The 17317-nt window shown below is 44.6% G+C and overlaps 1 protein-coding gene across 1 annotated transcript in view; it reads right to left on the bottom strand.

The window, feature by feature from the left end:
- The window catches only part of Scarb2 (scavenger receptor class B member 2), a 56284-nt gene that overhangs the window by 10398 nt on the left and 28569 nt on the right, over positions 1 to 17317 (bottom strand). The window contains exons 3-7 of the mRNA XM_041671419.1: positions 11180 to 11327; positions 9745 to 9933; positions 9038 to 9129; positions 2386 to 2505; positions 1633 to 1802 (exon numbers count right to left, since the gene is read on the bottom strand). Coding sequence (XP_041527353.1) covers positions 1633 to 1802; positions 2386 to 2505; positions 9038 to 9129; positions 9745 to 9933; positions 11180 to 11327 — 719 coding nt within the window. The remainder of the gene's footprint in view (positions 1 to 1632; positions 1803 to 2385; positions 2506 to 9037; positions 9130 to 9744; positions 9934 to 11179; positions 11328 to 17317) is intronic.

Raw genomic sequence — 17317 nt, 5'->3', positions numbered from 1 at the left:
AACTCTGATGCAAGGTTTGTGGGCGGCTGTGGAATGGACAAGGAGGGGACTGCTGCCCTCAGACTTGTCCCAAAGGAGATTTTAAGGCCAATTAGACAAGAGAACCAAGTTAGCACACTCCTTTATTTTTAAAAAAGGAGTACTGCAATTCAGGAGAGAGGGTTCCTATGCAGGCAGCTTCTCTAAAGGAGCTTTAAAGAGGGCTAGGAATGGTAATCCCAGCCTAGGGGAGGCTGAGGCAGGAGGATATGTGAGTTTAAGGATATCTTGGGCTACACAGTGAGTTTGAGGCCAGCTTCCAGGACTACATGGTAAAAACTTGTCTCAGAGCAACAAAGACAACCATCCCATACGCTTTAAGGAGGAATTCTATTCTAAATGGTAATCTAGCAGAAACATTAAAAATGCTAGGGACCGCTGGTCTACATAGGTGAGTTACAAGATAGCAAGAACTACACAGTGAGACTCCACCTCGAAAAAGAAACAAAAACAAAACAGAAAAAGAAGTACTTAGAGAAGTTTCATAAAAGCACATCTCTTCTCTTTGCTCTGTTCCCATGGTGATAAGACGAAGATACTGAGCTATGTACATCATCCCAGCACCCACGAGGCTCAGACAGAAGGATGGAGAGCGATGCCAGCCTGAATAACATAACAGGACCCTGCCTCAAAGCAAACAAAACCAAGAGCAAAAACCAGAAGAAAAAAAAAAAAAGAGGACAATGCACACCTGTCAGGTAAGGCTCCGTGGGTAATTCTGTTGTGATATCTCACTGTTGAAATTAACCTTTGGGGCTGGAGAGATGACTCAGCAGCTAAGAGCACTGACTGCTCTTCCTGAGGACTAGGGTTCGATTCTCAGCTCACATCTGTCTGTGACTCCAGTTCTAGGGGATCTGACACTCTCACACAGACGTACATGAAGGCAAAATCACCAATGCATATAAAATAAAAATTATATATAAGTGTAATATATGTATATATTATAATGTGCATTATTTATAAATAACCTTAAATACAAAAAGACACCTTTTGTCAGCTGCAGCACTGATGATTCTTGGGAAGGGACAGAGCTGAGGCATTAGGAAACAGAGGGAGAACAAGACACGTAGAAGGTAGACACACAAGCCTGAAGACCTGAGGGAGCTCTTGGGAGCCCACATAAAGGTGCAAAGGGAGAGCTGACTCCACTGAGTATCCTCTGAAGCCGCGTGTGTGCTGTGGCGTGCGTGCTCACTCATTCTACACACACCAATAATAATACAGCCAAATGAAAAAAAAAAACTCAAAATAAGAGTTTAAAACTAAATCTGCTTCAAAATCATTGGGAATCTTAGCCAAGGCATGTGCTACCAAAACTAGGAATTTAAATTGTTTGATAGGTATCATCACTGTCATGGTCATTATCATCCACAGGGGGTGGGGGTGGGGCTATGGAGCCCAGGCTGGCCATGAGCTCACTGTCTTCCTGCTTCTGCCACCTGGTGTGGGATTGCAGGCATATGCCAAAACATTATCCTTGAAAGGCTGGGCTCGCACTGTATCTCAGGTTGGTGACAAATTCTTTGTTGAACACCCCAAGTCTGTCTGCATCCTAGACACCTTAACCACGATCTCTCTAGAACTTCTTACCGTTCTTGCAGATGCTGACATTCAACACTCCCGAGTCCATGCAGTTTCCTTCAGGTATACAGAAGCCGGCATTTTCGGAGGTATTGGCTAGAATTTCTGCAGGCACCTTATAGCGAAAAGCAGGCAGTCCTTCCACACTCTCAAAACCGCTGAAAGTTATATAGACCGACCTGGTAGGAGGGAAGAATACAAAGTCAATGTAGGAATGCAGCTTACCGGTAGAATGCTTGCCTAGCAACCGTGAAACCCTGGGTTCAAATCCCAGCACTGCACAAACAGGGTGTGGTGGCTCACATCAGTGATAGAAGCACTAGGGAGGGAGAGGGAGGAGGATGAGAATATCAAGGTCATCAGAGGCTACAGCAGGCGTCTGGCGGTGTGAAGCCAGCCTGAGATACATGAGTCCCTGACTCCAATAAATTATAAATAAATAAGAAATACAAAAAGAAAGAGAGGGAGGGAGTGAGGGAGGGAGGGACGGAGGGAAAGAAAGAAAGAGGGAGGAAGGGAGGCAGAAAGAAGGAAAGAGAGGGTAAGGGAGGGGAGAGGATGAAAGGGAAGGGAGGTAGAATGGTTAGATAATGTGCCCAGGGCCACACAGCTGCTAGTAACAGTGTTAAGACCCAATCAACAGCTACCTTGTGGAGCCCATATTATGAACCATTACGCAGCATTCTCTCTCAGTGTGCCTCCAGCCTGTCACCAGTATGTGTAAATTCCCGTGCACGACGCGTGCATGTGTAGAGCTCCTACCTGCAGAAGTCAGAGGGGAACACGTAGAGGACTTCATCCTTGGTGATGAGGGGATGGAAAGAATCTCCATCTGTCCCGTTAATCATGTTGCATTGGTCTGTGGTCCACCAGTCCAGCGACCTGCAGTTGATAAGCACAACGGAGAACAGAGATGATTGAGTCAAACTGTGGGCTCTCTCAATGGGCAGGACCGTGCCAGGGCTAAGTGGGACTGGCTACCTCGGCATCTTACCCACAAACAGGCACAAGCGTGCTAGGAACTAGAATAGAGGGGAATAAAAACGTAGACCCCGAAACCAAAATCACATTTGATAAAGATAACAGCCACAAATTTCTGGTTTTTTTCCTCAAAAAAAAAAAAAAAAAGGTCATCTCTCATAGGTGTTTAGAAATACCGATTTAGGAACCAGAAAGATGTCTCAGTGATGAAAACCCTCCTGTAGGACTCACAACCAGAGGTCAATCTCTGGACCTATGTAAAGGTGGAGGAGAAAAACCAAGGTCACAAAGCTGTCCTTTGACCTCTGTGTACACACTGGGGCACACTTGTGCTACATCATATACGAACACAACAACAATAATAGAACTGCTGGTTCACTTAAAGCAGTAACCCAAGTATGCATTAATAATAGCCTTGCTCATAGCTTGGCCTGGGACAGATGGACTTTGTACAGATATTCTTTTTTTTTTTTGGTGTTTTTTTTTTTATAATTTTTTTTATTAAGAAAAGAAGAAAAAAAAACATAAACAAAAAACAAGTTTCCACCTCCTCCCAGCCTCCCATTTCCCTCCCCCTCCTCCCACCCTTCTCCCCCTCCCCCCACTCCTCTCCCCCTCCCTCTCCAGTCCACAGAGCAGTCCGGGTTCCCTGCCCTGTGGTAAGTCCTAAGTCCTCCCCCCTCCGTCCATATCTAGGAAGGTGAACATCCAAACTGGCTAGGCTTCCACAAAGCCAGCACATTAAGTAGGATCAAAACCCCGTGCCATTGTCCTTGGCGTCTCATCAGCCCTCATTGTTCGCCATGTTCAGAGAGTCCGGTTTTATCCCATGCTTTTTCGGTCACAGTCCAGCTGGCCTTGGTGAGCTCCCAGTAGATCAGCTCCACTGTCTCAGTGGGTGGGTGCATGCCTCGTGGTCCCGACTTCTTTGCTCATGTTCTCCCTCCTTCTGCTCCTCATTGGGACCTTGGGAGTTCAGTCCAGTGCTCATGTGTGGGTCTCTGTCTCTATCTCTATCCATCACCAGATGAAGGTTCTATGCAAGATATTCGTCAGTATTGCTCTAGGATAGGGTCATTTCAGGTTCCCAATCCTCAGCTGCCCAAGGAACTAACTGGGAACCTCATGTTGGGCACTTGGGAGCCCCTCTAGGGTCAAATCTCTTGCTCACCCTAAAGTGGTTCCCTTAACTAAGAATTGTGGTTCCGTGCTCCCCTATCCACCTTTCCTTTATCCCAATTCTCCTGATTCCCCAAGTCCCCCCTCCTTCCCTTCTACCTTTTCTCTCCTCATCTCCCCTTACCCCCATCCCACCCCACCCCCAAGATCCTAATTTTCTCCCCGGCAATTTGGTCTACTTCCCTTAGCCAAGAGGATAACTATATGTTTTTCCTTGGGTTCACCTTCTTACTTAGCTTCTTTAGGTTCACCTATTGTAGACTCCGTGGCCCTTATTTATGGCTAGAAACCAATTATGAGTGAGTACATCCCATGTTCATCTTTTTGGGTCTGGGACACCTCACTCAGGATAGTGTTTTCTATTTCCATCCATTTGCATGCAAAATTTGAGAAGTCATTGTTTTTTACCACAGCGTAGTACTCTAGCGTGTATATATTCCATACTTTCTTCATCCATTCTTCCATTGAAGGGCATCTAGGTTGTTTCCAGGTTCTGGCTATTACAAATAATACTGCTATGAACATAGTTGAACAAATGCTTTTGTCATTTGATAGAGCATCTCTTGGGTATATTCCCAGGAGTGGTATTGCTGGGTCCAGGGGTAAGTTGATCCCGAATTTCCTGAGAAACCGAAACACTGACTTCCACAGTGGTTGCACAAGATTGCATTCCCACCAGCAATGGATGAGGGTACCCGTTCCTCCACAGCCTCTCCAGCAAAGGTTATCCTTGGTGTTTTTGACTTTAGCCATTCTGACAGGTGTAAGATGATATCTCAAAGTTGTTTTGATTTGCATTTCCCTGATTGCTAAGGAAGTTGAGCACGACTTTAAGTGTCTTTTGGCCATTTGAACTTCCTCTGCTGAGAATTCTCTGTTCAGTTCAGTGCCCCATTTTTTAATTGGGTTAATTAGCATTTTAAAGTCTAGTTTCTTGAGTTCTTTATATATTTTGGAGATCAGACCTTTGTCTGTTGTGGGGTTGGTGAAGATCTTCTCCCAGTCAGTAGGTTGCCTTTGTGTCTTAGTGACTATGTCCTTTGCTTTACAGAAGCTTCTCAGTTTAAGTAGGTCCCATTTATTCAATGTTGCCCTTAATGTTTGTGCTTCTGGGGTTATACATAGGAAGCGATCTCCTGTGCCCATCTCCTGTAGGGTACTTCCCACTTTCTCTTCTATCAGGTTCAGTGTGTTCGGGCTGATATTGAGGTCTTTAATCCATTTGGACTTGAGTTTTGTGCACGGTGATAGATAAGGGTCTATTTTCATTCTTCTACAGGATGACATCCAGTTGTGCCAGCACCATTTGTTGAAGATGCTTTCTTTCTTCCATTGTATACTTTTAGCTCCTTTATCAAAAATGAGGTGTTCATAGGTTTGTGGGATAAAATCCGGGTCTTCTATACGATTCCATTGGTCGACTTCTCTGTTTTTATGCCAGTACCACACTGTTTTCATTACTGTAGCTCTGTAATAGAGTTTGAAGTCAGGGATGGTAATGCCTCCAGAAATCCTTTATTGTATAGGATTGTTTTGGCTATCCTGGGTTTTTTGTTTTTCCATATAAAGTTGATTATTGTCCTCTCCAGATCTGTGAAGAATTTTGATGGGATCTTGATGGGGATTGCATTGAATCTATAAATTGCCTTTGGTAGAATTGCCATTTTTACTATGTTGATCCTCCCAATCCAAGAGCAAGGGAGGTCCATCCATTTTTTGGTATCCTCTTCAATTTCTTTCTTCAATGCCTTAAAGTTCTTGTCAAATAGATCTTTCACTTCCTTGGTTAGATGTACCCCAAGATATTTTATGCTGTTTTTGGCTATTGTGAATGGTGAAGCTTCTCTGATTTCCCTCTCTGCTTCCCTATCCTTTGTGTATAAGAGGGCGACTGATTTTTTGGAGTTGATCTTGTATCCTGCCACATTACTAAAGCTGTTTATCAGCTGTAAAAGTTCTTTGGTGGAGTTTTGGGGGTCGCTCAAGTACAGATATTCTTTACATTCTTTAATCTGCATGGAAGACTATTAGCTACTCTCTCAATAATTCTTGCTTCCAAAAACAACAGACTTAGGACAAGAAGAAATGCTAATTCTGAGTTGGCATCACACACCGGAAGTACAATCGAGACAACAAACTTGACTAATGGTACACGCGGTGCCCTGAACGTTTACGATTCCTCCAGGTTGTGAGAGGGGAACCCTGACATAAGACTAGTGACCTTAGATTAGACTGTAGGGACTGACTCAGCCCTTCCTTCACGTGTGTGACGTTAAAGCAAGAAGACGGCCTTGTAAGGAACCACAACCCTGCCCTCATCAGAGCTGCAGGGACATTGGTCCTAGGCTGCTCAGCACGCAGAACTGTGAAGAGTAAATTACTGCTTTTTATAAGTCACGTGGTCTATGACAATTTGTTATAGCTGTCAGAATGGACTAAAACAGTACAAACGCAAAAGAAGGGAGAGGGCAAAACATAAATAGCAATTGTCCCAATTTAGGTCCGGATGCTATTCTCAGTTCCTGCTTTGAGGGTGTCTGCAAAGTTAAAAAGAGAAAATAAAGGATGATAAAATGGGGAAGGAGAACCTTCAGACTGCCCGTAGCACATTCAAAACAAATGAACATCTTCCTAGACAAAAAGCTGGCAAGCATACAGTGTTAAGTTGAGCTAAAATGATACTGTTCTGCTCGCTGGAAGCCAGGAGGAAGAAACAGAGGTCAGTTTCTGTGTTAATAAGGATAGAGAGTGTTCCACCAGGGGCTTGAACCAGGGTCCAAGGAGCAGAGATTTCCTGCTCATCAAAAGAGGCCAAAAAAAGCAACATCTACCTGCTGTGTTGGTTTTGGAGTTGTCCAAAGGTGGTGGCTGGGGGAGGAAGACTCAGAAATGCCTCACCCAGAACCTGAAGTAAGCTTTCTCTGGATTTCTCCCATGTCATAGTGGGAGGCACACCCTGTACACTGGTTTCGTACTACACGGAGGCCAACATAAGGAGAGATGAGGGAAGAGACAGATCGACAGACAGACAGACAGACACACACACACACACACACACACACACACCAGACTAGCTTCCCAACTGAAACAACTGTGCAAATCATTTTTCAATTCAAACTTGAAGGACAGAAAACCAAGTCACAAGGAAATGAATTCAGGCTAATTCCATAAACCTGTGCACAGTATCACATGTGAAACAGTAACCGTCTTAAAAGTAATGGGGGCTAGGGGCAGGAGAGATGGCTCAGGGTTTAAGATGCTGCTTTTTAGAGGCTCTGGGTTAGGGTCCCAGTATCACATTCAAATGGTGGCTCACAACCCTCTGCACCTTCAGTTCAAGGGAATCTAATACCGTTGGGCCTCGTGGGCATCAGAAACACACATAGTGCACAGGCTCACCTGCAGACAAAGCAGTCATACATATAAAATAAAATAAATGTTTTTTATATTAAAAAGCAATGGAGCTAGTGACAGCTTAGATCAGGTTCTGCTGTGAGGCATTTCTGAGTCTTCCTATCCCCAGTCACCAGCTTTGGACAACTCTGAAACCCACATAACAGGTAGATGTTGCTTTCTTTGCCCTCTTTTGATGAGCAGGGAATCTCTGCTCCTTGGACCCTGGTTCAAGCCCCTGGTGGAGCACTCTCTACCCTTATATACATAGAGATCCCTTGACTGATACGCGTGAGGCTCTGATTTCCATTACCAATACCATAAAAAAGGAGGTAAGTGGGCGACAATATTATAAGAAAAATGAAACAAAATCAAGAAGATTGAAAAAATAGAAAACCTGGATACAAAATTTTTTGGAAAAAATCAACAGGGGTAAACTCTAAACTGTGGCTGAAGAGAGAACCCATTTGTTAGAAGATAGTTCTAGGGAATTTACACAAATACAAGATCAGAAAATGAAAAGTTTAGTAATTAAGACACGGAGACTGAATTACGAGGACTTCAGAGTTCAGGAGGTAGGGAAATGGGACTGAGGTCATCAAACATTAGTCAATACTTCAGTAACTCTGGACTCTACTTTCCTGGGCTACACACACTTTTCTCCACACAATCACCAAGCAACCTGTTGGCCATCTAGGACCCTGACTTGCACCAGGCTTCACTTAAACAATGGGATTAAGTTCCTTCAAAAACAACCCATTAATAATACCTTGTTTCCATTCCAATGAACTATGGACAGTGTGTTGATCTGGTCCTAAGTGCAAGTTTAGGGAGAATTTCCTATTTCTTATCTTATGTGGAGGTAGAGTTGGGCTTACATATAATTACAATCAGACACATTATGGGATGGGACATGAGAAAAGAAAAGGTAATAAAATAATCTGTCAATCAAGATAAAACAAAACAAAACACATACTATGATCCTTAGCAAGCATACTACTTCTTGAACCAAAAAGAGAGTCCCAAACAAGAATCTGGGCTCTTGAGTGCCTTCACTCATGTGGCTCAGGTTTCTCAACATCATTACATTCTGATCTGTACTAGCATTTTGCTTTGGATAAAGTCCCCTTGTTGCTTTGCAAATCTACACGTGCTTATTTCAATGCTTTGAATAAGAACATGGATTCATTTGGCCTAAACCCCAAGCACCTGTAGCAAGACTTGGGGGCATGTACCAGTCAGGTGAGCAGATAATTCCACCTGTTGCAAGACGCTGGCACATACCAACCAGTCAGGTGAATAGATAATTTAATCCCGTGTACTGGGATTAAAGGCATGTGCCACCACCACCCAGCTTAGTAATAAAAATTTTAAATTGGAAACGTTATAATAGTAAACTCAAATAAATTTCATATTTAGAAAAATAATACAAATAGTCCATACTCATGAAGTTAAAAGAGAGGCGGGCTGCCCCCTTCCACCAGAGAGCCCTGGCCTGAATGTGCTTGACTGCGGCCACCACACGTTACTCCATAACTACTAGAGAAGAGCACTGGCTTCATGGCTTCTTCTTCACCCCTGGTTGTGGTAAGCCTACAAACCATCAATTTCATTCGCTCTCGAGGAATCTTAACCCTCGTCGTGATTTGTTAAAGTAGTAATTTTAAGAACATTTCTATTTTTATCTAAAAGGTAAAATCAACTTCTCTTTCATTGCTGGGATCAAATTCAGACTACGTATGTGGCAGGCAGGTGCTCTACCATCAAGCAATATCTCCAATATTAAATTAGGGGGGAAAGGCATATTCTGTTTAAATGGAAAACAGAAACAAAGCTCACTAGACAATCTTATTAGACTCACGTTTTCCCGTTCCACTCCACGATCTTCGTAAAGTTGAGATAGTTGTCTTCTCCCGTCAGAAAAACATAGTCTCCGTCATTAGTGCCATTTTTCTGAAAATAAGTGAACATCACAATTTTTAAAATGATAAAATATAAGCAGTAAAACAACAACACCTTTTGAAATACTATGATACTCAGAACACCCCGTTAAAGCCGTGCTCCCGTGAGGTGGGGCATTCTGGGGAACATGTATTTGGGCTGCTCCACCAGAATGAAGGGAGCAGTGTGGTGAGACTTGACCTCCAGACCCATTCTCCCACAGTAGGGTTTAAAACTGGCTTATAATTCTGTATGAACAGCCTCTAAATTTTTGAACACTTAAGGCTCGCCCTCTGTATGAGAGGAAGTGAGATGCAATTGCTTTCCGCACTGAGAGTAAGACCTTGGACAGTCCCGAGTCAGCAGACAAGCAAACCGCCCCACCCCTAACTTAGCGCTTTATTCCCAGGTTAATTTTATCTGTCACCAACTTTTCGTTCAGTCCCCCCCCCCCCCCACCGCTCTTTCCCCAAACCACTGTCTTATTTTTCACAGACTTTTAAAAATATTTAGAACTCCGGTCAGTGCTGGTCTTCACCTAGAAGAAAGCCAGCCTCCAGGTGCACTCTGTCTTGGGCGCCCTCTGCCCACTGTGAGCTGAGGAGAGGTTTTAGGAAGAAAACTTACGCCATAGAACAGGCCAAAGTTTGGGGAGATGTCAGGTCGGAATATGTGGACGAGGGACAAGATCTCATCTTTGTAGCCCCAGAGCAACTCGTGCACGGAGTGAGTCACAAACAGCTTCTGCTGGTAGGTTTTCAGCATGGCCTCGATGATCTCCTTGAGGAGGGGCAGCTGGGCCAGTTCCACAACGGTCTGCGGAGCAGAGGCGGGTTAACAAGTGTTCTCTCCGAAACACCCACCTGCCTCTCATCCAGCAGAATGGGTCAGAAACTGAGACGTAAAGGTTTGAGACTAAACAGAAAATCCAACTGGTGACCTCCCTGGCGGTATGGAGGAAGAGCTTGTGTGTGTGTGTGTGTGTAGACTTCATGGCCTTGCACATGGAAGACAAACCCTCTTCCATTGATCTCTATCTTAAGCCCTAGCCCCCTTTGTTTTGAGATGGCTTCACTAAATTGTCCAGGCTAACCCTGATCTGACTCTGGAACCCAGTCTGGGTTTTCCGTTCCTCCAGTTTTTGCCTCAAAAAGAAGCTGGGATTACAGTGAATTTAGAATTCCCATTAGCAGGAATGAGAGCGTATAAACACACAGGGACCTTTGGCCACAAGGTGGCACCACGTCCCCTGGAGTTGACCGGTGGCTGAGTTTTTAAACCACATTGACAAGGCAAGATCTAGGATCTGTGCTCTTTAAGGTCCTGGGTCCTCCATCAGTGTCAAGGAGCAGTCACTTGAGTGTGGGAGCCTCAGAGGAGGTCGGTGCAGGGGATTAAGAAAGCTCCCTGGAGGCCTTGGGATGTTGCTCGCCAGGTAAAGGAGCCTCTGACCCCCAACCAGATGATTCAGGAAGCTCAGAATTTGTTCCCTAGCACCACATTAAAAAACAAACAAAGGTGGTAGATCAGCCTGGGCTACAAGAAATCCGGTTTCAAGAAAAGAGGACCCTGGGTCTCAGAATGGCTTAAGTACCCCCCCCCCCCAAAAAAAATCCTTACTTAATTTGCATAAATGCTAATCCTGAACATAAAGAAAAAAATCCCAGAGACCTTATCTTATGACTTTTGAAATGGCCTTGTTTTACAGACCTCAGAAAAAAGTCTACATCTATATACTTAACAAAAGGATGTATACACGAAAGGCTGGCTAGGCACTGCTGTTCAAGTGTGCCTGTAATTCAAACACTGGGCAGATAAAGAATTGCTGCAGCAAGCAGGATTGTGTGTGTCCATCGTTTGTGTCTGGTTTGTCTGTCTGTCTGTTTGTTTTTAGTGCCACTGGGATTAAATTCAGGAACTCACCATGCTAAGCAAGATGAGCCCACCCTGTAATATCTACATTTTATTATAAAATAATAGCTTTTGAATTACATAGAATCTTATCAGGCTTGCCATCTTCCTCCCACAAACCCACCATAACAATACCACAAGGCCTACTTACCAACAGAGGAATATTTATTGTTCTAATCAAGTCAACGTTAGGGTCGCCAACAGATTGGTTTCGTTCAAAAACATACGCCTTATTGCTGACAGCAGATATGGTCGTTCCATTCTCTCCAAACTGGATGTTTGCCTTGTTCCTGAGTTCCCTAAACAAACAAACAAACGAAACATTTGAAAATTGATACCACATTAACAAACAAGGCCTTTCCCTCCACTCAGTATTAAAGTTACATTTTATCAATATAACATTTCTAATAAAATGACTATTTACATAGGCTGTTGATACTCAGCCCTTAAAAACTACAGATCAGAATCAGGGAGATGAACTCTTTTCTGAATTACAACTTGGTCCTGAAATATTTTCAATTCAGTTCACAGGTTCAATTTGTTTCAGTCTATATACTGATGGCTTTGGTTCCAACTTGAATTTAATTGTAAATTTATATTAGAAATTGAGGCCACAGTCTGGTGGTGGTAGTGGCAAACACCTTTAATCACAGCACTCAGGAGGCAGATCTCTATCTAAGTTTGAGGCCAGCCTGGTCTACAAAGCTAATTCTAGGACAGCCAGAGCTGTTACACAGAGAAATCCTGTCTCAAAAGAAAGAAAGAAACAAACAAAAACATTGAGTTAGATGTGTTTGTTGGAACATGTCTGTAATCCCAGCACTCAAGAGGCTGAGGCAGGAGGATCACTGACAAGTTTAAGGCCAACCTGATCTACACAGTGGCAACACTGTTCTCAAAAAATCTTAAAAAAAAAAAACCAGTGAGGCCTAAGGGACTGAGGGTATAATTGGAATGGGGGGTGGGTAGACCAGAGAGAGAGAGAGACTGACAGAGACAGAGATGAAGAAATGAACTGGGGCCAGCATAGTAAATTGGAACTTATTCCCGTTTCTGTACGTAATTCAGCTTAGTTCAAGCGAGTTCCTCAAAATGAGGCGTTATGAAATCCTCAGCAAGGGGCTGGTGCACAGTTTAATAGGTAAGAATTGTTGACATTGGTGATTGCTTCTAAAGAGCCAGGGGAGAAGGGAGTGGGCAGGGCTTGGTAGAGGGACCCAAAGCAAAGGCAAGGAAGAACTCACCAAAGGTGTGAAATGCAAGATGTATCAAAGGGAATCAAGATAAAATAATATTTTAATACAATGTTTATTTTTATCTAAATTTGGTGGAGCTTTTTGTTTTGTTTTGTTTAAGATGGGATTTTACTCTGTCTCCCATGCTGGCCTCTAACTAGGGGCAATTCTCCTGTGTCAACCTCTCAAGTGCTAAGATTACAGGTACACACCATTACATCTAGCTAGAAAATCTTTAGTTCCATATGCAGTTAACAAAATGTCATCTAAGAGTCTATAGTCACATACAGGTTAGAAGACCCCAGTGACTGGGCCACGACCACTTCAGACCATGGCAGTTTGGGGGGATTTTTTTCACCCATCTGCCTATCTGTGGAGTCTGCTAACTTGCTTTAGGCACTCAGTTATAAACCTCTGAGTGAAATCATTTAGATTGTGAAGGAATTGCTACATAGCCTATAGTAAATGGCAAGCAAGGTGGATGGCATTTAAAAAACAAAACAACAGAAACGATCCTGCCATGTAGTTCTGGTTGGTCTGGAACTCACTATACAGATCAGGCTGTCCTCAAACTTGCGGTGACTCTCCTGCCTCTGCCTTCTGAGAAACTCAGATTACAGCTCTACTCTCGAGCCTAATACTTTCTAGATTTAAAATAAGAATAGATAAGAAAATAATAAAAGCACATATAATAAACAGGCATACACAAGACAAGTCTTCGAATGTTCTATAGCACCAAGCTCTGTGCTGTACACAGTAGCATGAAGATCTGACCCTTGCATGGCCCATCACAGGGCTGGAGAGAACCCAAATGCGAACCCAAGTGCTGACTAACAAATGTCAGCGGGGTGCAACCAATGAATGCTGTAACACAGGCCAAATTTAAACAATTACAAGAGAGAAAACAATCACATGTCTTCTAGGAATATATAACGCATCAGGTGGAGATAGCTGCGTTCAAACACATTGATGCTTGACATCCAGAAGTTCACAGTGACTTCTGCTGTCATCTGAGTTCCAGCCCCCTTTCTCCTGGTGGCAGTCTGATTTCCTTTTCTCTGTCCTGGACTACTCAGGGTGCTCAGGACGTGAGTGTAGCAGTCCCTCTGGCCTCTCCATCTGGACCACAGTGCTTCAACACACACCATGGTGGCCCAGCATCCTCCTGGTAGGGCTGATAAAGCGCATACTCCTATGACTTAGATATTTAGCTTATTTTTTTGGGTTGTTTGGCTTTGGTATTTGAGGCAAGGGTTCCCTACATGGGCCAGGCTGTCCTTGAAGCAGCCTTCTCAGTACCGGGGTTCCTGGGGTGTCCCACCAGGCCTGGCTTGTAGCATGGATCTTTCAACCTGCCCTGTCTCATAAGCTGTTCCTTTCATCTCTGTTAGCCTACTTTACAGCCTTCGAGCAGGTTCTCCTGACTCCCAAGAACAGGTCTGACCTTGCTTGAGATCAAGCATTCCTCCTCTAGAGATCACATCCTAGTCATTGTGGCTGAATAAACAATTTGAGGACCAAGCAGTCTTAAAGTCTTAGTCACCTGACCTCATATCCCTAGAAGCCAATTCAAAGTGACTGTTAGAAGATAGAGAAAGGCAGGAAATTTCCAAGTCAAACGCTTGTTCAGCCAAAGCTGCTTCCTACACGGAAGGCTCCATGGAGACCCCCCTCCTGGTTGTCCCCATGTTAAGGTCAAGGACAGACCACAAGGGACTTGGTGGTGGTAGTTACGGAGCAGCCACGCTGACCCACATCCCACTGAGGAAGCAGAACAGTGACCAAGTAATCAATTTGAAAGCAAAGAAGGCTGGTCTGGGGAGCTGAAACCATCACTCAGATCGTCCTAAAAGTCTAAAGGCCAATGTGGTCATTACCTAATGTCAAAATCAGGGTCTTTGCTAGGCATATTTTGTTGTTTGTTTTCTTCTCTCAGGAGTTAGTTCATGAACCTAAAGGCCTGAATAATCTCCTAAGGCCTGCTTCACGTATGTTTATGCATGTAATATGAACTGAAGAGATAGCATGTTGTCTTTATTCTTTACCCTGTGTAAATCTGATGGCTAAGGGGCAACTGAGGACAAAGATGCCAATCAAGTCAGGCCTGGGACCTGACTTGGTTTCTTAATAAAGTTCAGCAGGTCAAAGCCAATGTTTTCCAATATCATTCCTGTGGGACGCCGACCTGGTCAGTCAACCCACTGCGACCTCATGACTTCCTTAGCTACGTGGAGTCCTCCACCCACCACCCTATGGCATCACTGACTCGTGGCCTTTACAGAATGCTGTACATGAAGAAAAGACAGTAAGACATCGGGAGAGAGGGCGAGAAGGAGGGGGCGGGAAGCCTTCCTCTTAAAACAGCATGTAATTGGCCAAAGACAGCAAAAGTTTTGCTCTGGCCATGCTCAGACAGACAGTGAGAAGGGCTTTTGACAATATCAACAAAGCTGCTTAGCAACACACTGTGTATCTGCACACACAAATGCATGCCAGCCACCAGCAGAGCAGCGAGTCAACGTGAAACAGTGACGCTGCTGGTAAACAGCAAGAAGGGATCAGATTACTGTCAATCACATTAGAGGAGACCTAAGAGCTATCTAGAAACACAGCATCTTAACACACAAACAAAAGCAATCTTGGGCCTAGACAGTGAGTCAAGAAATTGTATTTCCAATTGCCAGGTACCCATGCCCTGTTCTTCAGTAGATGATAATAACCTCATACTATAGTTTAACGCTAATCACCATGGTGAATCTAGTCGTGAAAAAAAAAAGGTAGAGAGGAAAAGAGGAGAAGAGAGAGAGAGAGAGAGCTAGGACTGGGAGCCACATCTGTAGTCCCTGCTCTGGGGAGGCTGAGGTGGGAAGATTTCAAATTTGAAGACAACCTGGGCTATATGGTGAGACTTGTCTCAGAAAGAAAGGAAGGGGAGAGAGGAGCAGGAGGAGGAGAAAGAGAGTGGATGAAAAACCTGGTTTTTCCATGTAATGTCAGCACTGGGGAGGCTGAGGCAGGAGGATTACTTGAACCTAAGAATTCAGAAGTTTCAGAATTGCCTGGGCTCTGTTAAAAACAGAGCCAAACCAAAATCAAAGCTCTGTTGAAAACAACATCAAAAAAAAAAAAAAAAAAACAAAGGAGGAGGAAAGAAAACAAGGAAGCCTGGTACCACTGGTGGTTTCCACCTGAGGTCTCTGAATCAGGATTGCCGTGTAAATTTAAGGTCAGCCTAGAATACACAGTAAATTCCAGGTCAGCCTGGGCTGTCTCTAAAGCGAACAAAAGAAGGAAAAGTTTGATCTATACTCTGTACACTATTGTATCACAGTAAACAGGGGCAGCATCACCCTCCCCTCCCCCACTGTGTCCTCCAGGCCTCCTGCACTTGTGGGCAAGAGTCAGCTGACCTAGTTGCTCAAGCCTTTAATCCCAGCACTCAGGAGACAGAAGCAGTCAGATCTCTGTAAGTTAGAGGCTAGCCTGATCTACAGAGTGAGCTCCAGGATAGCCAGGGCTACACAGTAAGACCCTATGTTGAAAAAAAAAAAAAGTCAGCAGACCTGTAAGAAGGGGCTCACTGCGGCAGTCTGTCGGCCCAGGCAGCACAATCAAGTCACAAGTGACGTCAGATCTACTTGAAGACCGCACAAAGCAAACACAGGCAAACAGGCTCCACTAAGAAGCTTGACGACGCCCTGAAAAGCCATGTTTATCTCCAAACCCAGATCTCAGGGCGCTGAGCCAACCTGCATTTGCAGCAGCTCATAACAGCCATTCATTCTCAGGACCTGGTTCTTCTCAAATCTACCCCTGACCTCCCCTGACTAGGTCCTGTGGTTCCACCTGAGCTACTCAGGTCCTCCAGACTTAATCAATTTCTCCACTTGCATCCTATGGATTCTGAGCCACAACTGAGAATCTCTCCTTCCATGTGTAATCAGACTCTGGATATTCAAGATGAAACAGCCTGGTTGAAATTTGAAATGTATGCCCTGGCAATGCTGAAGCATGCGTATATGGCGGTTCTGTTGAACTTGTCCATGTTGGGTTTCATGGTCTAAGTTGATGGGGATGACTGACCAGTTCTCTTCCTCAAGAGGGCACCAGATCTCATTACAGATGGTTGTGAGCCACCATGTGGTTGCTGGGAATTGAACTCAGGATCTTTGGAAGAGCAGGCAGTGCTGTTAACCACTGAGTCATCTCTCCAGCCCCTGTTTTTCACAGGCTTTCCAGTATATCAAGAAATCAGATACGTACAGTCACTTTTGGGTATATTTGTGTGTGTGTGTGTGTGTTCGTTTCTGGGGGCCAGAGACTGATGTTGGGTGTCTTTCTCAATTACTCTTCCCTGTAGTATTAAGGCAGGGTCTCTCACATGAACCCAGAGCTTGCCAGACTAGCCAGCTCTTTCCAGATACTGCCCATCTCCACTGTCTAGCACCAGCATTACAAGATGGCTGCTACGCTTACCCGGTGTTTGAGTGGGTGGTGGGGAATCTGAACTCTGGTCTTCAGGCTCGTGTGGCAAGCACATTGCTCACTGGACCGTCTCTCCTACCCCGTTTCTCAGACAAGGTTTCATATAGCCAAGGATGACCTCAAATTCTCTATACTTCAGCCCGATCCTGAACTTCCCATCCTCCTACCCGCAGCTTCCTAGTGCTGGGATTGCAGACACGCACCACCGCGCTGGTTCCCCACAGTGCTGAGGACTGAAGCAAGGCCTGGGCCCTACACCTGAGCTCTATCACCAGCCCCTAGATGTTAGTATCGTCACTATTGCGACAGGCATGCGTGGTATGGAGAGAGCATTTCGGGTCAGAACAAATCTCAGGAGAAATGGGCACGCTCAGCAGGAGAGGTGTCCTCACTCCCAACTGAGACTTCGCAGTCTGCCTGCGTACGACGGTGCTGGGGGAGGAGGCTTACAGATGGCTGAAGCGTGGTGAGAACTGAGCTGGGGTTTGGCAGCTATGAGACACTTATTGTGCTCCCGGAGAACTGGAAAGTCAACTCTGTCCTTGAGCGAGGTGGCCTGAGGTTTCCTG

Source organism: Microtus oregoni, unplaced genomic scaffold (assembly GCF_018167655.1).
Source record: "Microtus oregoni isolate MIOR12 unplaced genomic scaffold, Mior012 000021F_ref0000039, whole genome shotgun sequence".
In the NCBI taxonomy this organism is placed as follows: Eukaryota; Metazoa; Chordata; class Mammalia; order Rodentia; family Cricetidae; genus Microtus; species Microtus oregoni.
This window is presented reverse-complemented; position numbering and strand designations above follow the sequence as displayed.